The sequence below is a fragment of the Benincasa hispida genome, chromosome 6 (assembly GCF_027475165.1).
Source record: "Benincasa hispida cultivar pf3 chromosome 6, pf3_genome.v1.1, whole genome shotgun sequence".
NCBI lineage: Eukaryota > Viridiplantae > Streptophyta > Magnoliopsida > Cucurbitales > Cucurbitaceae > Benincasa > Benincasa hispida.
The window spans coordinates 51,281,292-51,306,525 of NC_143483.1; the positions used below are offsets into that span (position 1 = coordinate 51,281,292).

The following is a 25,234-nucleotide window of genomic DNA, read 5'->3' on the forward strand; positions in this document are numbered from 1 at the left end:
GAAACATTGACTTTCAAATTGAACCTTAGACAAGTTTAATATCCATATATCAATCATCAATTTATCAAGTATTTTCATTTTCAGAATAGCCAAAAGGAATAAAAAAAAATTACTATCTACCAGTGATATATATTGATATAAAGATATCAGTGTATATCAACACAATGGTATATGAGTGTGTATCAATGATAAACACTGATAGAAACCTATCAGTATCTATCAATGTCTATCAGTGTATATTACTATGTGTACAAGTGTGTATATCACATGTTTCAATTCAAAAAATGAATATAAACAAATAAATTCAAGAATTTTATTCATATAAAGATATTGTTCCATTCGTTTACAAACGCAATAATAGAACTAATCAAGGGAAAAAATAACTTTCATAAATTCTAATATCAATCCATTTGGCAATATAATGAAAAAAATGCAACTATAATGATTACATCATTGATTAATTTGGCAAAGTTTGTAAGCCCTAGAATTGTGACCTTTACAACAACATCGACTAAATTTTAATGAACTACTTTTAGCTTCACCTATGGATCAGATCCTTTTTTTTTTTTAGGTCTTCCTGTTGAACGTTTAAAATTAGGAGGTAATGTTGTAATGTCATCTACTACAACCCTCCAATTTAAATGGACTTTAACAAGTCGAACACAACAAATACATGTCAATGACAACGTACTTGAATAATAATAATCAGCTACATAGGAATAAGTATCCACGTTAAGCATCCAAAGAACAGCAAGTGCATGAGAGCATGAAATTTCATCAAAATCCCATACTCGACAGCTGCAAGATCCCAAAATAAGCTTTACTTGGAATTGTTTATCACCATCCATTACTATGTATTCAACATTGTTAATAGGATGAACCTTACAAACATTGTTAATAGTAGTCCATCACTATTTATCAGTGATAGACAGTGATAAAATTCTATCCCTGTCAATCACTGATAGATAGTGATAGATTTTTATCACTATCTAACACTTATAGACAGTGATAGAAATCAATCACTGTTTATCATTCTCCTATCAATTTTATATATCTAAAAACAAAAAAACAAAAAAAAAATTGAAAAATAATAAAGAACTCTTACCATGAAACTTCTTGATTCTTCATGTTGGTTCCGTAATATATTCTCAATCCAAGGAGTCAAAATTGTTTTCATTGGAAAACTAGTTTTCTTGCGATCATGAAACAATTTTTGCAATAAATCTCTAACTGCATCGAGTAAACTTGCAACAGATAAGTATCCATTCTCTTTCAAAACAAAATTTACGCACTCTGAAGGATTTTTTGTCATCAATTCATACTTTATTCTTCAAGAATATGCACGAGATCACTTCTCAAATTCTACATTACTAAGGTAAACTTCAAATATTTGGAGAAATTGACTCCATAGATCTCATATTAAATTCAAAGTTATCAAACGTGTAAGATTTAACACAACTAAAGTAAAACTAGTCAATCAAAGGATCCTTGAACGACTTCTTCAAATTTCGCAGAACATGTTGAATGCACATACAATACTCAACATTCCTAAACACACTTAATACACCCTTTGAAATGCTCAAATGTCGATCAAAGACAATGACTAAATGTTCTCTATCCCATAAACTAGTTTGTATATTTTGAAAAAATCATTTCCAAGATGCGTCATTTTCAAAATCTATGATAACAAATGCAAGGGGGAAGATATTATTGTTATCATCTAGTGTTGAAGCTGATAGTAGAGTATCACCAAACTTAGACTTCAAGAATGTGTCATCAACAGATATGAAAGGTCTATAGCACCTGCACCTCTCAATAGATGCACCAATGACCATCAAACAAAATTTAAAATGTCCATTTTCATCAATCTCTAAAATAGTGTACGTTCGTGAAAAATACACAAAAATAATTATATCAGTGACAATGGCAATAAATTTATTATATCAGTGAATCATCATTTAATGATCTTAATATATGTTCTTTTGCCCTCTAAGATTTTTTATAACTAATATTAACACCAAACTAAGTACGAGCTTTATGAACAATATCTTTAGGAAAGGAGTGATTAGTAGAGATAAACCTAAAATCCTCTTTCAAGCAGTCCCCAGATGAAGAAGTTTGCCTATAACAACTTTGAGTTGTATTTATTGAATGATCATGGTCAGAAATGTACTTCCTAAACTTCCACAACTCACTCTTCTTGTACCGAGATGTCTGAACATACCATTGACAGCCTTCTTGCAAACATTTCAACTCAAGTGACTTTGAATTTAATCGTGTAGTCCTGAATTGAAAATTCTTATTTACTGCTATTACATAAAAACACTTGGACAATATTTCTTTACTTCCAAATACATCTTTTTCCTTCAAATCGCCATTAAAACCAATATCTCGTATAACTTGATCATTCGAAGAAGAATTAGAAGAACCTAAACATAGCAATCTGTCACCACCTCCACCATTATTACCACTGCAAGATCCTTCTACAAAATGATGACTAACATGAGCAACTAAGGGATGCCTAGTCCCTGAATCTTTAGCCAAAGATAGATACCAAGTAACAACCTTATCTTGTTTTATTTGGAACACAGATGGAATATTAGTTTAACCAAAATCCAATAATAGTGATAAAGCTATAGAAACACCCAACTGAATTTCACCCAATATCAAACTAACTAAACCATTAAAGTCTATCATATCATAACAAAAACTCCAACAACACTATAATTCTTATAAGAATTGTAATGAGTCCACTTTCCACCATTTAAAAAAAATAAAAAATAAAAAACTACAGGAACATTAACCATGGTATCAAGTCTTTGTAAAAAAAAAAAAAAAAAATTGTACAAGAAACTAATAGTGAAAATATGTATATAACTCTATAACTGTATAAAAGTGATAGACAGTGATTGAGCTCTATCACCGTCTATCAGTGCTTGAGCTCTATCAATGATAAACAGTGATATAACTCAATCACTATCTATCACAGATGGACAGTGATAGAGTTCAATCACCGTCTATTAGTAGTAGAGAAATGTTTACATCCATACATATTCACACAAAAAAACTATCTGCACAACAACAAATCAAAACAAATAAGAATAAAAAATAAGAAAAGATTGAAAAATAACACAAATACAACAAGAAAATTTTAGAGAGAGATAGAGTTCTATCACAACCTATAAGTGATAGATGGTGATAGAATTCTAAGATTCTAAAAACCTGGAAAAAAATGAGAAAATGAAGAAGAAGCCTACATCATACCTAGAAAAGAAAGAGAATAAGAGAAGAGAAGAATAAGAATGACAACATACCAATGATGAAGTTGCCAGATAGAAGAAAAGAAACAGTGGACGAGCGAAGAATCCCTTATCGATGAAGGAGAGCGTGGTCGAGGAACAACAATGTCGTAGACAAGGAAAAAGCCATAAACTGACGTACACAGAAAAACGAAGGAGAAAATCGAGGAAGAAGATGTAGTCGTGGTCGAGGAAGAACGGTGTGCGCGCAAAAAATAGAAGAAGAAAATTGAGGAAGAAGCCCTAATCGTGGTCAAGGAAGAATGTTGTGGACGAGGAAGAAGTTGTAGACGAAGAAGAAGAAATGCGCCCGAAGTTCAAATCTAAAAGTTATTTTAGAAAATTTTTAAAAAGGGAAACCTGATAACTGTGAGACACTTTTTTTTTTTTTACTATAGATTGTAAATACTTGGTTATTTTTCTATTTGTAAGAATTACCCTAAATCAAATAGATATCATAATATACTCATTCTTCTATGATTAGTAACCTTTTGGGACTCCCCAACTCGCTATTCGAAACGTGTTGGTCTACTTGACTTTTTTTTAAAAAAAAAAATTGAAACCATGCATCATTTAAAACATTGTGAAATTTTATAGATTTGATAGCTATTTTTTTTCCTTTTTTTAAATAAAAGATTTAACAATTCAAAATGAAGATATTAAAATTTAACTATTCAAGATGAAGACTAGCTCTCTATTAAAATGATGTTTTGGAGAAGGACAAATACTATATTTTATTAAGGTAATTGTATTGGATAACATAACAACATTTTTAAAAAATTGCCAATATAACAAATTCTATCAGTGATAAACTTTATCACCAATAGACTAATAATAGTGATACGGTCTATCATTGATCGACTTCAAAAGCAAAATCTAAATTTTTATACATATACAAATTCTTTTGCATTGTGCTATATATCTACAAATACTTTGGGTCTAATTAAAATATTTGCAACTGCCCTATTTATTATGTGAAGGGAGGAGGTAAGAAAAAGTATATATATTGGGTAAAATAATATTTTATTTATTATGTATATGCAGAATAGAACCTCCAACCTTTAGAGAGGAAGACCATGCCAATTATCGTCGAGTTAAGCTCATTTAACTTTTTTTTTTTAAAAAGAACTTTTAAAAGGGGTGTAACATTATCGTTCAAGCACGCTTAACTGTGAAGTTTTGGTGGGATCTAGTGCATTAGACTATATTTGTAGGTTTTATTTTCTTTTTAATAATATGTGAGGTGGAAGATCTATCTTAAACTTCGAGGTGGATAATAACCGTCTATATTAGTTAAGTTATGCTCATGTTGACGACTATATTCTTAGTTCACCACTGGGCATAAATTTTTTTATATATATATGGAAGGTATTAGAAAATTTTGGATGAGTTTTAAGTTTCTTGATAATAGTCAAGTGATAAAGTGAAGGTTAAAAATCACTTTTAATCCCTAAACTTTCATAAAAGTAAAATTTAGTCTCTAAACTTTTGTTTGAAACGATTTAGTTCTTGAACTTTCAATTTTGTAACAATTTAGTTCCTAAACTTTACTATGTAATAATTTAGTTTTTATACTTTAAAATTTGTAATAATTTAGTCCCTATTGTAGAAATTAGTATAAAGATTTAATGAGATTAGTCCCTATTGTAGAAATTAGTGTTAAGATTTAATGAGATTTTTTTTGCATAAACAAACTGATAAACTAATTAGAGACTCTTTATGAAATATAAAGTCTACATCATAAAATAATAAAAATTGGCATCTAATTTTGATATATTTATTTGCGTTAAGGACTAAATTGTTATGAATTTAAAAATACAAAGATTAAATGGTTACATACTAAAGTTCAAGTTACAAACAAAAGTTCAGAGACTAAATTATTGTTTTCACGAAAATTTAGGGACGAGGTGTTTTTAAACCTAAAGTGAAAGATCTTGGTGGGAGAAAAGTGAAAATAAATGAAGTTTGGGGACCGAAATGAAAATTAAGAAAATTAACGAACTAACCGTTCACAACCAAAAACCGCGGCACGTCCAAAAGAACAAACAAATTCACATTGCACTTCTTTCCGTCGTCTTCTCAACCTCCTCCATGTTCGCATTGGACTCTTTCCATTTCGTTACTTGCTTCGATCTCCAGCAACGATATTATTCACAAAATCCATTTTTCGCAATCATGGAGTTTTAATCCGGAGGATGAATTTTTGTTTTCTCCAATGAGTCGTTCGTGAGTTGATTGCAACGGACGATCTGATTATCGAATCCTCAGCTCAAAGATTACGAAGGTTTGGAAACTTGCGCGCTCTTATTTATTTCTTCGATTGTTCGAATTCTCTGAAATTTGTGATATCCTACTTCGATTTCGATTTTGCAATGATTTTCATCCGCATTGAATTGTGTTCGAACTTGGTTCAATATCAGTGAAGCAGGTCTATTTCTCATTACGTTTCTGCAATTTTCATCCCTAATCTCGCTGAATACTTAGATTGTGTGGATAACAGGAGCTATGGATCGGATTAGACCAGTATATACTCGGCAGAAAAGTAACACTGGCACCCCACTGGCTCCAGCGTCGCCATTGGTGTCCCCGTTTCCCCACCATAACCGATCAGGTTCAACTGGCTTGGCAAATTCCAGAAGGGGACAGAACAATGCAGCAAAAGCTGCAGCGCAAAGGCTTGCTAAAGTGATGGCAAGTTCAGCTGATGATGAGGATGAAGAAGATGATCTTGATTACAGTTTGGCGAGTGGCACAGGGAGCATTGGACTAGCAAGTGGAAGATCAGTCAGAGCCCGCTCTCCTATGGTAACGTCGGTGTTAGTAACTAAATATTTGTTCAGGTTTGCAGGACATTTGGTTTGTGAATATAAATATGACCCATTGTGCTTATGTGTGTGACAATTCAGGCATGAAAGTTAGTGGCCTTTACTGAGAATATGTTAGTTATTAGCTTGGACTTTTTCTCCTTTTCAAATAGAAGCTATTTTGCCTTGCTTTACAATGGGTAAAGCAGAGACATGTAAAGCTCTAATAGTAGTAAACACTTCACAGCATCACGCTAAGAAGGGAGAAGTGCCATCTTATTTTTTATGCCAATTTATTTCACACATTTTTGTTTGTCAAAATTTCAGCATGGAAATAATTTAGTTCTAAAAGTCAACTCATAAAACCAATGAACTTTTTGGATTGATAAAGAGGGATTGTTTCTCATCTGAATATGATCTAATTCTTATTTTGTAGTATTTTGATTATTGATAAACTCCATTACTCTGACTAATATTTAAGTTCTAAGAGTCAACTCATAATCTGGAGATCATCCTGAGCTTTTAGATTGTGCAATTTGCCTGTGTTTTTCTTTTACGACGGTTGCCCATCTGCACTATTCTATATGGTCCTTTTAGCCACTATTAATAAATGTCATTTCATGTTCTACTTGCAAGACTAATACATGCTTAAATTTTAAATATAGCAATCCGTTCGTACTATTCAAGAACAACCTACTTCTGGACATGTGGGATCGGGTGGTCGAGCATCTCAAACTGTGAACCCTACAGAGCATCCAATGTCGGGTCGTTCAACACTAGGACATCGACCAGCTCATTCTGATACTAATGTGGAACAGCCACCAATCACTCGCACTTCAACAACTAGTCGGTCATCCCAGCTGGTCAACTCCATAGAACAACCTCCATCTACTCGTTCGACATCAATTAGTCGTCCAAATTTAGGAGTCAAGACAGTTCCATTGGTACCTTCTTCTGTATCCATATCACTTAAACCAACATTGCCAGTAACTCCCAAAGAGAGTCAATCTGACACTAGAACATCACTTAGACCAACCTTGCCGGTAACTCCAAAAGAGAGTCAATTTGATATCAAAACGTCACTTAGACCAACATTGCCCGTAACACCAAAAGATGGTCAGTTTGATTCTAAAATATCAATTAGACCAAGCTTACCAGTAACTCCAACAGAGGGTCAGCTAGACACCAAAAGAGATAAGAGGTATTAGACAACTTATTTCTTATGTCATTATCACCAATATGCCTCTTTTTGCAACTGTGTTAGAGTCGAACAGTGAAGTACCATTCTTATGGATAATTATCCACCTACAACTTATTGTTAGATCACCGATTAAAACAGGACTTGATAATGCAAACATTTTATGTTGATAGTATTCGTATTAAGAAAACCCCATGATGATTGTTTACTGCAGGCACTGTGGCTTATTTGGTTACCATAAATGCTGTATTTGTTATGAGTGTTTAGGATTTCGTTGCTTTATAAATGTCTTTTTTTTAAATATTAAGAACTCTTATTTGGGAGTAAAAGAAATGCATCTTGGTATCATCAGAGAATTTCGATTTCCACTACCTTCTAGTAGCATGCTAAATTTTCATAGATTTAATTTTGGTGTCTGCAGGTAATGTGAAGTAGATTTTGTTATATCTTATGTTAAAGTGTTGATATAATTAAAATAATCATAGCCTATCAACTTAAGTTTTTGGGTCAAGTGGTTTAACATGATACTAGAGTAGGAGATTCTACATTCAAACCTTATAATGTCATTTCTTTCATAATTGATATTGATTTTCACTTGTTAGGTCTTCTGCAAATTTTCAAGCCCACAAGTGAGAGGGAGTGTTAAAGTATTGACATAATTAAATTTATCAAAACACCATCAACTTAAGCTTTTGGGTCAATCAGTGATTTAACATCTTGCCACTATTATTTTCTACTTGAATTTCTATTCCATGATTGTGTTTCTCCCTTGAACAGGCTATCTTTGGATATGGGAAGCATGAACTTCAGAGAAACTAGCAACCAGCCTTCCAGTTCTGCTCTACAGGATGAGGTATAGGGTACTTTTACAATCTATTAGATACCTGAGGTTGATCTCTTTAAATTCATGAAAGATCAACACATCAATTGACTATCAACAACACTGATGTCATCTTCATCTTGTTCTCTTTTATTTCTTTTGATTTTGCAACGTCCAGTCTGAAATAATGTCTTTACCTGACCACGTTCATATGTCTCCCCTGCTGACCCAGTTAGCTGATTGGAAGAATCCAAATAATAGACGTGTTTTCATGTAAAATGTATTTGGCCGTTCTAGAGGTTTTTTCTAGATACGAATCTAAATTTAATGTGCTTCTTTCTTGTGATGAACTTTATTTTATTATTAATTTAAGATCAAGTTAAAGTGCCTAGTTCCAACTTCTTTGACTGAACTTTGGTATTTGGATACATGTATAAAGATTTGCCTCTTTCAAGATTTTGCTAATGGTGGTGATGATATTGGTGCAGCTTGATATGGTACAGGAGGAAAATGAGAGTTTACTTGAAAAGGTGATGCCGACAACTTTTCTGGTTTTTATTGTGCGACAGTTATTGGCTGGTTCTTATAGAATTATGTGTGTTGAACAATTTATAACGATAATGGAACATTCTTCTTTTCAAAAAACGGCTCCATAAATTAAGAGTTCGTTCATTTATTATATGGAAACTAGTTCAATGCTCGTACCCCTTCTAAATTACTTAGTTTGTGTTAAAGTAAATTATTGTTTATTCCAATTATAGATTTTCTGTTTTTTCCTCATCTTAACCTTTCTAGTATTTTTTTCCTTTTCTGTTTCTTTCTTTTGTTGGGTCAATTAGTGTCTATTTAATCCTCCATTCACCTTTGTAAAATTAAGCTGATTATTCAATAACACACACAAAACAACAGTTCACAGTCTGACTAATCGAATTCAAGCACAATAATAACTCCAGATAATGGGATAACATTGATGTAAAAGTGAGAGGCTTTTCATTTATATCATTTGGCATATATCTAATATGTGCCTCCCCAGCTTCGACTTGCAGAAGAAAGATGTGAGGAAGCAGAGGCTAGAGCTCGGCAGCTTGAAAGTCAGGTAAACGCATTTAGTTGGATTATAATCTTCCACTATTTAAAAGTGTTATTTCACTTTAAAATACTTTTCTCAGACTATGGGAAAATTACCTTTTTAGTCGCCCATTTTTCAGGAATGCTCTTTAACATATCTTCCATTTACTCCCGTCTAATTCTCTTCATCATTTGTGATGCCATCAGACAATCTATAGAGTGATTCATGCCATCCTGTGTTAATAGTTCCCTTTTTCCCTCATCTTCTTCTGGTTGTCTTGGTTAGTATGCATAGTGCTAGTAGTCATTGGAATTATATTTTCATTTCAAATGATGTATGTTTCCCACTATTAGCTAAGATTTTTTTTAATGGTTTATGGAACAAGTAAGTCATATATTTAAATGCTTTTAACGAGTTTCTTTCAGCCAAGACCCAGAAAGAAATTTTTTGGAGTAGGTATCTTTCTGATGAAGCTAACAGGATTGGTTCTTTTCTTTTTCAACAGCCCTGTTGCATAGTGTGCTAGTTAATGCTGTGTTGCACTTCATAGCTGCAGCATAGCTGTTTATGTATCAGTACAGAATATCCAATCTATACGTTATAGTGATGGGAACATCTTAACATTGTCGAGTAAAAATCAATTTCATCCAACATACACATTTTGAAGTATTCAAATGTGATTTTTAGGTTGCTATGCTTGGAGAAGGTGTGACGCTGGAAGCCCGTCTTTTGAGCAGGCTAGCACCTGACTTCTATTTTCACTTGCAACTTGCATGCCACTTCAGTTTTCCTATGATCTAACAATTCATTATTGTTTTGCTTCCAGGAAGGAGGCAGCTTTGCAGCAGAGAGAGGTTTGTTGTACTAAAACTGGCAATGTTATCAAATTCTTTTTTACTTTATAATTTCAATAATGGGTAGATATATATTCAGCTGCTTCTGAGACAGAGACAATTCCCATACCCATTCCACACACTCAAACTAGGATGTCCCAAGAGTACGTAACTTAGACCCAGGGAACCATGAGAGATCGAGAATCAATGATACTAGACAATGTGGATGCTTGTTTGCTGCCTATTCCTAAAACTGTTCGATAATTAAAATTAAAGGAAATTGATTCAAAGGATCGAACCGATATGGTAATGGGTGTCCTTCCTTCCACGGTTCATACAGTGAGGGTGTATTAATTAGTGTTTCATATAAAGGAACCTTTCCGTTTGCCATCCTGTTCATCCTAGTTTGATTCTTCCGTACAGTTTCAGAGCCTTCTTATCGTCTAAAAAGCCAAATGCCATGCATTTGAAGAACTGGTTGGAAGAATTTGAAACAAATGCTACTACTTGAAACGACATCATTTATACAAACTAGAGAACAATCGTTCTATGTGAATAATTTCTGTAATTGACACTATAAGAAAAATAAAGAAGTAAATAAGAACAGCAATAACTTGAAGATTAGTGCATGTGTTAAATGTTATTACTTATTATTTTTCTTTCTTGAAATGAGGACAAACGGGTGTAAAGTTGCAGTAACTATCTAATACTAAGATCATAGAGTTTTGAAGGAAAATCATGATTTGCATTGCAGAAAATAAGATACTTGTTGAATTCTGAGTTTTCTCAATATTTTTCTACATATTTTTACAAGAGGGAATCTCTCTTATATAAACAACAATGTTTGCCAAATATGGCAAGGACCCATACAAATTACAAGGAATAAAATTTCAAATGGACAAGGGAATGAGAAGACTTTCCATATTCAACAATACTAGTAGTGATGTATAACAGGTGTTTGAATTAAATGTCCTTATTATTCTAGTTTTATAATCTTGATTTAACTAACTTGTTAGGTTAAATTATAAGTTTGGTTTTTCTGTCTATTTAATTATTGTACTTCAAAATTAATTTTAAAAAAAGGTCTTTTTACTTTTCGAGGTTGTGTTTATAAGTTTCAAGGGTGTGTCTATTTGTGAATGTGTTAATTTCATCAATTTAATGATTGTACCGTTGTATGTGTAAACTTATTTGAAATTTGTGCATCATGTAATCTCTAAATAATTGAGTTAACAATGGAAATTTATTAGATTCAATATTGAAAGTTCAAGATGAAGTAGAAACTATTTTGAAGTACTAGAACTAAATAAACATAATCTTGAGAGTTTTGCAACTTATTAAAGTATAGGGATCAAATAGACACACCTTCAGAAATTTTGGGACCAAACTTGTTACTTACGGAGTCTGGCACTATAAAAATAATATATCCTTCTGTTTTTGTGGTGTGTCTATTTATATTTAACAAAGGATTATGTCACTCAACGCTAAGAAAAGTGTATTCAACCGCTCCTTGCAGGCTGCTTTGAGAGTTGCATCACAATCTCACGGGAGCAGAGGTACTCATCATATTGCTGCACTTAAAACTGAAGCAGAGGTATGCAGAAGTTGAAACCTGTACAAAAGAATCTAGTACCACTAATATGAATCTCCTATTGAATTTGACCCGTGAGTACTTTGACTCAGACTGCAAGGGATGAGGCAACATCTGCTTTGGAACACTTGCACGAAGCTGAGGCAGAGTTGCAGTCGCTTAGGATTATGACCCATAGAATGATACTGACTAAAGAAGAAATGGTCTGCAGTTCAAGTTTCAGAGTAGTTCTTCCTTTCTGGTCCATCTTGGGCATACTTGTCTGACATGCTTCTTTCATGCTAGGAAGAGGTTGTTTTGAAGAGGTGTTGGCTCGCTCGATACTGGAGCTTATGCGTCCGTTACGGTGACCTTTTTTTTCTCTGGAACTTGCATGGTGCTATTCTTATGTTTCAAAATTTCCAAAAATGACAATATCTACACATAGATCCCATATTTTCTGTTGCAACAATAATCTGGTCCCAAGAGTGAGATTAGTTGCATGGAGTCCTCTTTGCTTTGAAATGAAGCTGCAAGTTGAAAAGATAGAAATGGGGCCATTTCCATATCTTGGTACTCCTAGTTTTTGACGTTAACTGATTAACTATCACGCAGGTAGTAAAATTTGGAAGCCTTTTCCAAGATCTTGTTTAAAATATTCCTCAAATAGGTACATTGCTTAAAAATCTGCTATGACGATTTGCATGATGATATTATTAAATCCAGATATTAAGGGGCATTATGGGATGGTTATTCATAGGACTTGAGTTGATCTCGGTTGGAATAAGCAGCTTCTGTTAAATAGACTTGAATAGGCCTTTGGGCCTGATGAAGCTTTGGATCTGTAATCAATGTGCTTTTATGTCAAAATTGTCACTTCATTTTCCAGACACAGCGGTTCCCAATCCGGGATCAATTAGAACTATTAGCTTTCTAACTGTTCTTTTGGAAAATTTCTCAGTTTCCGTTGAATAATGAATGTCTTTTGTCAAATGGCGGATTGAAGATTTTGTTAGGATGTGGAGACAAAAAAAGCTTACCTTAGCCAATGACACAAAATCTGATTTTTGGTAAAGAAAATTACTCATAATGGGCCCATTTGAATTACAAAGTCCATTTCCTTTCTTTTTCTACTTAACCCATAAGCCTTCCTTTTTTTATTGGTAAAATGGGAGGTGGGTGATAATGATTAAAGAAAAATTGGGCGGTGGATTCATCTATAAAAGAAAGCAGAATTTAGATGAAAATTGAAGTGAGCCGTGGGGAGCAAACCGAGAACACTGGAGTAATTTTTCTTCAGTATTTTAGAGTGACTGTATGTAAGCAAAATAGTGTGTATTTTTTCTTCTTAGGTTGAGGATTTCTTTTATTGTTTGTTTCAAGTTACTGAGTTGTCGTACTGGATTCAAATAGTTTTTGTTGGGCTATTTGAGGAGAGATTTATAGCGCGAGCATTGGGTTCTTTGCAATCTCATCATAGTAAAACCTACAATTACAGAAGACTGAACGTAGTCCCAAGTTTAGGGCAAACCAGTATATTTTTCGGTGTCATGCTCTTTTTCTCTTATCCTCTTTATTTACAATTTTATGATTGATTACTTATTTGGCTCTAACATGTGAAGTGGGAGTTTGAGATATAATTTAGTTTATCCCACATTAATTTATATCTCGTATAAATTCCCAACAAGTGGTATCAGAGCTATTTGGTTCAAGAATCATGGAATCATCAAAGTGAAGAGGTTTCGAAGGAATCATAAAATTTGATGGGGAAAATTTTGGGTATTGGAAGATGCAAGTTAAGTATTTCTTAACTTACAAGAAAATGCACAAAGCATTGAAGGAGAGACCAAGAGGGATGTCAGTTGAAGATTGGAAGAACTTGGATGAAGTTGCAGTTGCTATCATCAGAATGTGTCTATCGATGAATGTTGTTAGCCTTGTAGCCAACGAGGCTAGTGCAATGAGATTGATGGAAGCGCTTACAAATAGGTATGAGAAACCATGTAAAGATTCCAGATAGTGGTAGTTGGCCGTATAGATTCCACACTGTACAGATGTCGTTTAGTGTTGTCAAAAGATCAGAGAGATGGTGGATGCCAGTTAAAGTTGTAGATGGCAGGTGTAGAGGTATAAGAGCCAGTAGCAATGATAGCCAATTTCGATTAGTCAGATCAAGGTCCATTAGTTCAAAAACAATTGGGAAGTCCAGTAAAAAAAGTTGATGGCTATCACGAATAGGGTTGGCAAAATTCCCCATGGGGCCCCACCCCGATCGGGGTGGAGAATCCTCGGTTTGACGGGGGAGGGGTTGGTTTGATGGGGGATGGGGTCAAATCGAGGACAGGGTGGGGATCCCCACCCCATACCCGCCCCCGCCCCGATTAGATTTTTAATATATATTTCTCTTTCTCTCTCTCTCTCTATATATATATATTAATTAGGTATTTTAACTTTTTACATTTAGCTTAGTTTTTCATTTAACCCAATCTAAGCCCAAACCAAAAATAACTTTAGGAATTTTTTTTTTTAAAAGAAAGGTTCACATGGAAAAACAAAAGGGGAAACATTTCCCCAACAGGGAATCCTCATCCCCGCCTTCAAATGGCAGGGACGGCGGTGGGGATGGGGGTAAATTCCCCCATCGGGGATGGGGATGGGGAACCCCTCCCCGCCTCGCCCTGGCCCTGTTGCCAACCTTAATCACGAACCCCTAATTGTCAGATAGTCGAATGGATTGATGAAGTCGCCGAGGCGAGTGAGGGTATCAGATTAGAAGACCAAAGCAGTTGTTAGGGTCAAAGACAAAGTCTCTAGCTTGGCAACAGGCTTAAAGGAAGGGGTCAAACTACTTACAGAAAATATCTTCTTCAAGAACAAGTGTTCAGAATTGAAGAGGATGTTAGTTGATACTACTTAGCTGAAGTAAGAGTATGTGACTGTTCTTTATGTCTGGGGGATAGTTCCCTGTAACTTGTTCATACCTCGGCACAAGCCTAGATGAGCTACAGTTATTTTCTGATGGTTTCCTATTTTTTATTTTGTTGATTTTACAGGTTTTTTGTTGATCCTTGGATTTTGCCAAGAAGATCATAGATGACAGTTGTAGTGAGAGTAAATCTTGGAATTTGCCAAGATGACAAATTTTATTGCAGTAGGAGGCAAGATTGTCGTTTTGTCTCCGGGAGATTGTTAGGAGGTGGAGACAAAAAAACTTATGCTAGCCAATGACACAAAATCTGATTTTTGGTGAAGAAAATTACTCATAATGGGCCCATTTCCTTTCTTTTTCTACTTAACCCATAAGCCTTCCTTTTTTATTGGTAAAATGGGAGGTGGATAATAACGATCAAAGAAAAATTGGGCAGTGGATTCATCTATAAACGAAAGAAAAATTTAGATGAAAATTGAAGTGAGCCGTGAGGAGCAAACCGAGAGCACTGGAGTAATTTTTCTTCAATATTTTAGAGTGGCAGTAAGCAAAATATAGTGTGTATTTTTTCTTCGTGGGTTGAGAGTTTCTCTTATTGTTTATTTCAAGTTATCTAGTTGTTGTGCTGGATTCAAATAGTTCTTGTTGCTTGTTGGGTTATTTAGGAAGTAATTTGTAGCGCGAGTATTAGGTTCTTTGTAATCTCCATCATAGTAGAACCTGCAGTTCCAGAAGACGGGACAGAGTCCTGAGCTTGGGGCGAATCAGTATATTTTTCAGTGTCGTTCTCTTTTTCCCTTATCCTCTTTATTTACAATTTTATGATCGATTACTTATTTGGCCTTAACTTGTGAAGTGGGAATTTGAGATATAATTTAGTTTATTTCGCATTTATTTATATCTCAATAGATTTCAGACTATTGTAGCGATCATTAGGTTTATTATTTGTTTCTTTTATTATTAAAATTAAAAACTTGGCAGGTATTCATGCTGAGGTGGCTGGAGCAAGATCTGAATACTGGTCATCGTTTACTTCAAGTCCTGTTGAAGTTGTTTTGGAAGCAGGAAAAAAAGCTGAAGAGGTGACAGGTAAAACTCTTGTTAAGGGATGACAATGTTCAAGATTTCCCTCTCCTTTTTCCTATATTTGTTGGGGGGATGTTCTTTTTGTCCAGCTGCTGAGTGATGTGATGGAATCTTTTAACCTTTATGTTGATCATGTTCATTGATGCTGTTAAACCTTTTTTCTTTTTTAATCTTTATTAGCAAGCAATGATTTGGAGGGAAGAGAAAATCAAAGGAACTTGAATGAATTTTCCAGTGAGGCCAATGTCGAGAGCATGCTTTTAGTGGAGAGAGGTTTACGGGAGCTGGCCACATTGAAGGTTACAGCTATATTCATACACTTGAAATTCTTGCAACTTTTATTTTTTATTTTTAGTTTTATTTAATATCATATTCTTATAGATTTATACAACAAAACAAAGATTTCCAGGATAAAAGAGTCTTCTCCATTCAATGGACTCTAGGAACTGGTCCTTTTGAAATAAAGGAATAAATACTAGACATCTATGCTAATGCATTAAAAATAAATAAAAAAGCACGAGAATATGTACTGCAGAAGCTATAAGCAAAAGAGAGAGGGCAGACAAAAACGAAACAAAAAGAAAAAGAATGTCGCACTCAGAACCTGGCTCACTAACAACCCATGAAAAAACCGAGCAAGAGAGAGAGGGAGGTTGGAATAACTTCTGTGTCGGTTTCTTAGTCCTACCCGCAATGAAAATTGGAAAAGGAGAGAGGAACGAAATCGGAGGCTCTGGGTAGCAACAGATGGGTTCTGTTTTGAGTTCCAGCAGCATCTATATTGCTCCGTTTTTTGCAAGGAATAAAATATTCTTTTTCTAATGTTTGATTTTTCACCAAAGTGAATATTGCATGAAATTCGTTATCTCCAACACTTCACAAACGGAAGCAATTAAACATATTAATATACAAATATTTTTTTCTGAAAGTGTTTACAGCACACCCTGTCATTTGTTTTACAGTTTTTAAACAGTTCAAAAAAATGACGGGTCACTTTGCTCATATTTTGTCTATATTTCTGTGTTTGAAAGGGATGAAATATAAGATGCTCTTCTTATGCTTGAATTTGCATCAATTGAATATTACATGAAAATTCATGTGTCTAAATCTTCACACACGAAAGCAATGGAACATATTAAAATATACATATTTATTATTTGAAAAATGTAAATCGGCACATCCCTGTCATTTGTATTCTGGTTTTTGAAAATGGTGTCACTTTGCTCATATCATTCCTGTAATTCTGTGTTTGTTCATGTAATGGAGCAAAAATGATGTTTTGGGGAAAAAATTAAGGGTGAGAGGTGTGTAACTCTCTTTGTCAGCATATTTGTACCGGGAAAGTTTATCACAGTACAAGAGTATCTGTACAGGGAAATAGAGTTTCCTATTGTCTATATATGTTATTAAGGTTCTTTCATTACCAATCCATATCTGTAAAATGATCAGTCATATCATTATATGATATCACGTCTGGTCTTGTTTTTCTATCTTTAAGAACGCATCTTTGTACTCTCATGGTTTTTAAACTGGAGTTATTTTAATATTACCATTCACTTTAACATGAATATACATGAGTGGAAAAAAATTCTAATTGCAAATGTAGTTTTGTTTCTAGTTATGGTTGATTATGAGAACTCTGTCACTTGACTCACTTATACTGGTGGTAGCTTGGTTATTATTATTTATTTTTAATTCCTGTGATTATAAGTTTCTAATGAAATTATTCTGAAGGTAGAGGACGCAGTGGCTCTTGCAATGGCTCGCGATCGACGTGCAAATTTGTTAAAACCAGGTGGGATCGGGAAATCATATGAAAAAAGCACAATTTAATACATCAGTCGTCAATTTAAGCATGAAATAAATATTGAGAAGACTAAAAAAAATACCGCTCCACTGGACTTAGAACTGTATTTTGGGTTACATGAAGCCTGATATTGAACTTATTTCCAATCCCTTTTAGTTCTAGAATGTTTATGCCAAATTTCTAGATACATAATAACTTATTTCTTGCATGCTTAATCTTTATTGATACTGGTTAGGAGCATTTATCTTCACTGATACCTTTACTTTGATATGTATATTAGGCTATGTAATCGTTTGATTTTCCATTAATTCTTGCTGTCGTAGACTTGTGGTAAGGGACTTGAGAGTTAATGTGTGCAGTCTAACAGTGTTTTCACTTTCTTGTTATTGGGTAGATGAAGCAAAGCTGCCTATAGAAGGACAATTTGAAGCATTTGGTACGTTAACTGAAAACAATTTGCCCTTTTCTTTTCTAGTTTTTTTCTGGTCTAAATTTGGTTTTTATTTAAGAAATGAAAATGAATTGTAGCTTGACTAGAGTACCACTTTACTTGGTAGGGAACATATGATAAACACAGAGGTTTGAAAAATGAAAAAATAAATATATTAAGAGACGTGAAACTAAATTTGCTTCTTTCCTCTACATATTACGCTAGTTTTCAGATTGTTATTATTGACAGAACATTTTCCACCAGTAACTAAATTGAAGCATCGATCACATAATGCATTACAGGGTGTATATATGTTGGCTTTATTTCAAAGTAAATTAAATTAAAAGCACAAAAATGGAGAAAAATATTTACACCACGAATTACCTTCAGTATAAGGAGGAAAACCATGGGACAGCTCTGAAAAACTTTCAATATAAAATGGGTGACAACAGATTCTTTTTCCTAGTCATAACTAGTGGATACAACATGTCCCTGATCTCCCTAAATTAATTTTGATTCTTGTTATGACTTTGGCTTCTCTCCTGGTTTTCGATGATAAGAGTTTCTGCTTGGCTTGTTTCGTTTTCTCTCTCACCTCTTCATTTAAAAAACTACTCTAGACAATACTCCCATTGACCTTTCCATCAGATGAGTAATTATTAGGATACATCCTAACTAAAATAAGAACTGAAATATGTTAAGTTATAAAAGATGAAACTGCAAGATAACCCAAGTATAAAGGCATTTGGAAGCTCCATCTTGAGTATGCTAACCCAAGTCTTAGATCACTCAACAATTGCCTACCTTTCCTCACTCACCCTCCCTCTATTTATGACCAAATACACTAACTAACTCCCAATCTAATTATTCTTATTCCCCTTAATAATATCATACTAATATCTCTAACTAGGAAGCTTATAATTTCTCAGAAAAAACCACCAACGTCTCATGGATACAAGTTTCTAATCTCCCTCAGATATTTTGATTCTTCTTGTGACTTTGGCTTCTCCCCTGGTTTTCAGTGTTGAAAGTTTCTGATTGGCTTGTTGAAAGATTTGTCGTTTTCCCTCTCACCTCTTCGTTTGGGAACTGACTCTCAACAATACTCACATTGAGCTTTTCATCAAGCGAGCCACTACTCAAAGAAACCACCAATGTTTCATAAATAACACCCTTTTTAGCCAATTGTTTTAATGGATCATCCTGATGCCATCTTGGCCAGGATCAATTTCAAGATCAAAAGAAAAAGTTTAACTTCTTTTTATGGCACATTTCAACCACTAGTTCTGTGCTTTTTGGATGACAATTCTGGCACGGACAACGACCAGGAATTACTAAGAAACTGATTACTTACCAGGGAACTGATTCAGCTCTCTACTCTTCCCGGGAAAGAATAGTATGTGTGATTTTTCTATTTCATCAAATCCAGAATCCTTGCACACTTGGAATCTGAGAATCAGGACCAACACTATCAATGGTCTCTCTGAAGAAACTCTCGTGTTGTATAAGTACATGGTATGTGAAGGAATTGCAGCCGATAAGTTTACATTTCCATTCATCATTAAAGCTTGTACAACTTCCTTTGCCATTGACCTTGGAAAATTAGTTCATGCGTTTTCTTTTTTTTTTTTTTTTATCATCATCATCTTGGCCAGGATTAATATAAAAAAAAAACATATAAAATTGATGGTTCAAATGTGCTATAAGAAGAAGTTCAAAGTTTTGTTTTGGTCTCATCAATCCCAACCGAGATTCGAACAATTGGTGCTAAAGAGTGTCATTTATTTGTGAAAGGTGAAATTTTTTTTGCGCTATTTCTGACCATTACCTAAACTTTTGTATCTCACGCTTCTCCTCTCCAAAGTCACGCATACTCACACAACCTCCCAGGCAAGCTTCTCACCACTCACTCTGCTTCTCATCCAAAAACATGAATGTAAAGAAATTAAAGTCGAGCTTCTCACTAATCGGCCATTATGGGCATAAAATAATTGGCCCCTTGTTTTGTCGGGACCCAACATTGTCAATTGTCAACTAACATAATCTTTCATTTGCACCTCTAATACCTATACGGGAAACTACTGTGTTGGAGATCCATAACACATGATAATGACAATTCTGAAAAGTGATTGTTCGGAGCTCATTGAAGAATGAGAACATCTGTATTATTTGTGAAGAGCGGCACCTTTCTAAAAATAATTTATCATGACCAAGTTGAATTGCGAAAGGAGGCCAGAAGCTGCTTTAGGCTCTATGCTCTGGTTTTAAATCATAAACAGTGAGAGGCTAACATTTAACTATTACTCATGTGTTTTCTTATATCTTTTAACACGATTTGGATATCTTACCGATGCTATGAATTTATTGTAGTTTTATAGAGTTGCTTACTTTTAACACTGAAACTACAAATGAAAAGAACTCTTCATTTCTTTGTGTAACTTATACAAATTGTGTTTAATGAAATGCACTTACAGAATTAAGCCAAGAGGAGGCAGAGGATGTATCTTTTAAACAGGTATATAATGAACTCTATTTTTCGTGTCTGTGTGTTAAATTTCTTTTCAACATGTTGCATCTGTCTGGTTTCTTAATTTTTTTACGTGACTTGGGGGCTAAAATGGTTAGATAGTAGGAGTATGTGGGAGACATTGCGAATACAATGTCATACTTGGACTATCTTTATTTTCAGAACTTCTGATAGAAACATTAAGTTTGACATTGTGAAGAACTCCCTTTATGGATATAGACTCGGTCAATGTTGATAGACATTATGATTTTGGTTATAGGAAAAATGTGTTAGGATTCACACAATTCATTGCTAAAGCTCTACTTATGTTATTTATTAATTTTTTCTCTAGTTCTATTTTTCTCTTTGGTTAGAACTGCATTTCATCATGGTTATACTTCTAAAAAATAGAAAATCTGTCTACCATGGTTATACTTTTAAAAAATAGAAAATCTGTCTATCATGGTTTTTTTTGAGAATTTAGTATATTATAATCATAAAATTACAATTTTTTAAATTATAAGTACTAGATATAAAATTAGATAGAGAAAGAGATGTCTTAGAGAGAGATGAGAAAGGGAAAGAAAGAAAGATAACTTGGAGAGATAGCTAGAGAAAAATGTTGGAAAGTGATCTAGTTATAGAGAGACATTAAAGAGAGAAAAGTTAGAGTTATTAATTATTGTTTTTTTAGGAAAGAAAAGTTAATAGATATAAGCTGAAGCAAGAGGAAAATGTTAAGAGGACATATGAAGATCACTTTTTTTAAGTGTAAAAAAGATCATTTTTTTAAAGTGTAAGACCAAAATAAACCGAAGTTGAAAGTACAATAACCAAAATGAACATTTTGAAAGTATAAAGACCAAAATGAACCAAAATTGAAAATGTAGGTACCAAAATGAACGTTTTGAAAGTATGGGGACCAAAATGAATCAAATTCAAAAGAATAGGAACCAAAGTATTTAGACCTACTATTTTTTATGGGTTTGCTTCTTTTAAAAAAATCACATCAGAGATTGTTATTTATGTATTTATTTGTGATGTAGGCTTGGCTCACCTATTTCTGGAGGAGAGCAAGAAATGATGAACTTGAACCAGATATAGCAGATGAACGTCTGGAGTTCTGGATCAACCACAATAACAAATCTACTTCTCATGATGCCGTTGATGGTGCATTCTCTCTCTCACTCACTGCATTCTTAATTTTTCTAGTTAATGTGATCTTTGTATCAATTTTGAGAAATTGTTATTCTAATTCTTGAATAATCTTTAACCCCTTAATAGACACTTACTTTAGACAAGAATCTAAATTAAGAATAAAAAAGAAATGCGTGCATTGTCAAAAGAACCTCAGAGAAGGCTGCTGATGGAAACCTTGAGTAGGCTACCCAAAGATATTTTGCTTCTTATGAGTTATGAGTATGATCACGAATCTTAAAGCGGCGGATATGTTTGATGTTATTGTGCAGGATCAAGATCAAAATTAGCCTCCCTGGTCTCCGCTGTTAATGTTTGCCAAAAGTTAGAAGAAATAAAATTTTCAAAATTGATTCTTGATTTTGGGAATGGCCATATTCCTTCGTAGGAACAGGTCATTTCCATTTTTCCTTCCCGAAATTCATGGGGTTTTTTTGTTCCCCAATACTTTCTCATAATTTTCCTCAACACTATACTATAACTTTTATTTATGAACACCTCATTATTTCTCGTTTCAAATTATTTTCATTTTTAATGGACATCATTCTTTTTAATAATAATTGTATACCATTCTTAGATGTTCAGTGAATGGGACTTTTTTTTTTTTTTTTTTGGAAGAGCATTATTTGACTTCAATGATCACTAATTTGGGATATTTTTCTTTTCTTTTTCTTTTTCATTTTTCCTTTTTCTTCCCTATCATATGGACAGTTGAGCGTGGCCTGATAGAGCTGAGGAAGCTAGGCATTGAAAACCAGCTATGGGAAAGATCTCGAAGAGGGCTAGAGGTGAACCCTAACCGCAAACCTCGTCAATCTGACTTCTGAAATTACTGTGTAACTCCATTTCCATGGGAATTCATCTCCTGAAAGCCTCCCTCTGCATCCACCTGGTAATTTTAATATAAGGTTCAATTTATTGAAAAAATCAGGTCTAGGCAAGTAAATACAGGAATGAACTAGTTTACATATATATATATATATATATACATACATACAATATCGACATAGACTAAACTGTTATATAAAATGTAGGAATCAATATGTTACAAATTTAAAGGTACCAGAGTTAAATTTTTGCAACCTAAAATTTAATAATTAAATTGTTACTTCTAGATTCAGGACTAACAGTGTTTTTTAAGCTTTAAAAACATAACTTAGATTGATGTTGTCTTGGTAGAATTTTATAGTAAGTGTTTTGGCACTTTGAGTAGAGGAAAAAAATGTTTTTCAAAAAAATGTTTTTTAAAAAAATAATTTTTATTTACGCTCTTTTGATAACAAAAAAAAAAGTTTAAAATAAACATTCAAATTGCATCAAAAGTTAATTTAAATGGTTACCAAATATTTCAATTTTTTCCAAAATGATTTATTTTTAAAATTAAACACTTGAAAAGTTGAACCGAACAGATGTTAAATTGTTTTTTTTGGATTCTTTAGTGTTTTAAACACTCCTTATTGTGCTTCTGAAAGTCTTTTTTTAAATTTAAAATTGTTTCTGGTGCAGATGGAAGACACTCAGAGTTCATATGTTATTCAATCCCTCCATTTTTCTCAACTGGTTTGTCATGAGAATGTTGGTGTTCTTGTGGATCATCAAAACTAATATTTTTAATTCCTCATTTGTTTTATTTTTAACTTACAAGTTACAAGTGGTCTTGCTTGACTGACCTTAAAAACTGTGTAATGTAATAATGACACTACCAAATTAAGTATAATAAGTTGCATTCTTTTCCACTACAGTTTCAATTTTGAATTAATTTAAGAGTTGATCTGTTTTTTTTTTTTTTTTTTTTTTTTTTTTTTTTTGAGTTCTAGAATAAAAACGGCTAGTTGAAAGAACCTGTTTGGGTAATTGTTTTAATTTCTAATTAAAGTTTTACTACAACCTGAACATGACTTTTGTTTTAGGTGGAAAAAGCTGTTTATAAGATCTTGAATGTGTTATTAAAGACTTGGAATAACACTAAGTGCCTCCAGGCCTATGAACCATGGTTTAAAGAAAACATCTCAATGCATGTCTTGGGGAGAGAAATGATTCAAATAAAAAAAATTTATCGTTGGATATAGAATAGAAAGAGAAGTATCTCAAATTTACATTTAGTTGCTTTTTTTATATTTAGTTTTTTGACAAGTGAGAAAATGATCGACGGCATAGTGGGCGTCGTAAACCTCTCTCTGACAATCAAATAAAATTTTATAATCACGAATTAACAACTTATACTAACTAAGGAGCATAAGTGGCAAGTCCATCCAATTACCGGGAAGCATGGAAGATTAGTTCCTCGAAAACTCATTTTCAGTGAAAGTGATAAATAGGGGGAGGGATTGGTGTGGATTGGATAATTGGAAATGCATAGAAAATAAAGTGCATTAAATAAAAGATAGAAACACAATTAATCAAGACGTCCTAGTTTAGAGGAATGGAGTTGCCCAATGCAATTTAGATCATTGGATTATCATAATATGACTTAACCTTTCTTACCTATGCCTAGCCAAATTAATTAAAATCCTAATTGACCGTCATTATCTAATTAGCTAACATGAGAAGATAAATCTGTTCTAGACACATTAACTAATTGTATTAAGCTTTAGGGAGATGCTAGGATGAACTAATTAACTTCCGACCGTCTAGTTAACACGTTTAATATGATTTTCACATCAAGATTGATTAAACATTACTTATTGCAGTTGATTTCACAAATAAGCTAGTTAATCTAATCTCTTGCTTCCTATGGTTCATTGATTAAACATTACTTATTACAGTCGCTACGTTCGGTTGAAGCGTAGCAACACTAGGAAAAAGTTGTTGGAGCGTAGCAATGCTCAGCATTACGCTCTAACGTGCGTGTGCTGCTTTTCGCCTCCGTCAAAGTTCGGAGCATCACAACGTTCCCCCTGTTTCTCCAGAATGCTGAGGCTACTGCATTTAAGCTTAACGCAATGGTCGATTGAGCGTTGCGACACTTTATCTAGGGGCATTTTGGTAATTTTGTCTCCTTTGAAGTTCGGATGTGCAATTAAGCTCCTAATTGCTCTAAATTAACCTCGAATGGCTCATAATGGTCGATTCTACCTCCTAGACGTCCAAAACATGTAAAAACAGTAAATAAATACATTAAATATGGTAATGACCTTGAACTAAGAAGAGGAATATAACACATTTTCGGTGCTATCAAGGAACAAAACCTCTGACTTCGAGGCTAATAGTAGAAACACTATGTCAGTTGAGCTATACTTATTTTAGTCATTTATATTTAGCTGTGATGAAATTCATATTATTGAACACATCTCCAACCCTTATTGATGTAATTTGCTCCAAGAATGCAAAGAGTAATTTTTATTATTATTATTATTAAATAGAAAAAATGGACAAACTATTTATACAAGAAAGGTGATTGATCACCTACACAATCGATCACCAAGATTGGTTACCTAATTGATCGGTTACTAACAAACTCTAATCAAATGGACTAAACTTATAAAACAACCAAATGCTTAATAATATATTTAATTAATCAACAACTTAAAAGAGTATAACTCTTCTTCTACATCAGCTCTATTCACCCGAGAAGATCAAACTCATCACGGGGTTTGGTTGTGCGAGCTCAAAGCCATCTGGTGGATGGAAATGATGTATATCTGAAACATTAAATTTTGAGCTAATCTTCATTGTAGGAGGTAGAT

The 25,234-nt window shown here is 33.6% G+C and overlaps 1 protein-coding gene across 2 annotated transcripts; it reads left to right on the forward strand.

The window, feature by feature from the left end:
* Nucleotides 1-5,346: 5,346 nt before the first annotated feature.
* Nucleotides 5,347-23,284, forward strand: LOC120080539 (coiled-coil domain-containing protein SCD2-like). 2 transcript variants are annotated; one of them, XM_039035232.2, is made up of 19 exons: nucleotides 5,347-5,583; nucleotides 5,800-6,104; nucleotides 6,769-7,304; nucleotides 8,079-8,154; nucleotides 8,610-8,651; nucleotides 9,155-9,217; nucleotides 9,878-9,927; nucleotides 10,017-10,044; nucleotides 11,540-11,617; nucleotides 11,707-11,817; nucleotides 11,900-11,960; nucleotides 15,504-15,611; nucleotides 15,789-15,907; nucleotides 17,343-17,403; nucleotides 17,810-17,851; nucleotides 20,320-20,360; nucleotides 21,398-21,521; nucleotides 22,260-22,440; nucleotides 23,055-23,284. In XM_039035232.2, the coding sequence occupies exons 2-18, from the start codon at nucleotides 5,805-5,807 to the stop codon at nucleotides 22,373-22,375; spliced, it is 1,956 nt and encodes a 651-aa protein (XP_038891160.1). In that variant the 5' UTR covers nucleotides 5,347-5,583; nucleotides 5,800-5,804; the 3' UTR covers nucleotides 22,376-22,440; nucleotides 23,055-23,284. The 2 variants fall into 2 exon arrangements, with proteins under 2 accessions (XP_038891160.1, XP_038891161.1); XM_039035233.2 differs by having other exon boundaries at nucleotides 17,347-17,403.
* The last annotated feature ends 1,950 nt before the right edge of the window (nucleotides 23,285-25,234 follow it).

Excerpts from the sequence above, each read along its gene's own strand:
- LOC120080539 (XM_039035232.2), top strand. The coding sequence starts at position 5,805 with ATGGATCGGATTAGACCAGTATATACTCGGCAGAAAAGTAACACTGGC. Across the intron at positions 11,961-15,503 it reads GAGCTTATGCGTCCGTTACG|GTATTCATGCTGAGGTGGCT; the intron begins GTGACCTTTTTT and ends AAAACTTGGCAG. Across the intron at positions 20,361-21,397 it reads AGGATGTATCTTTTAAACAG|GCTTGGCTCACCTATTTCTG; the intron begins GTATATAATGAA and ends TTTGTGATGTAG.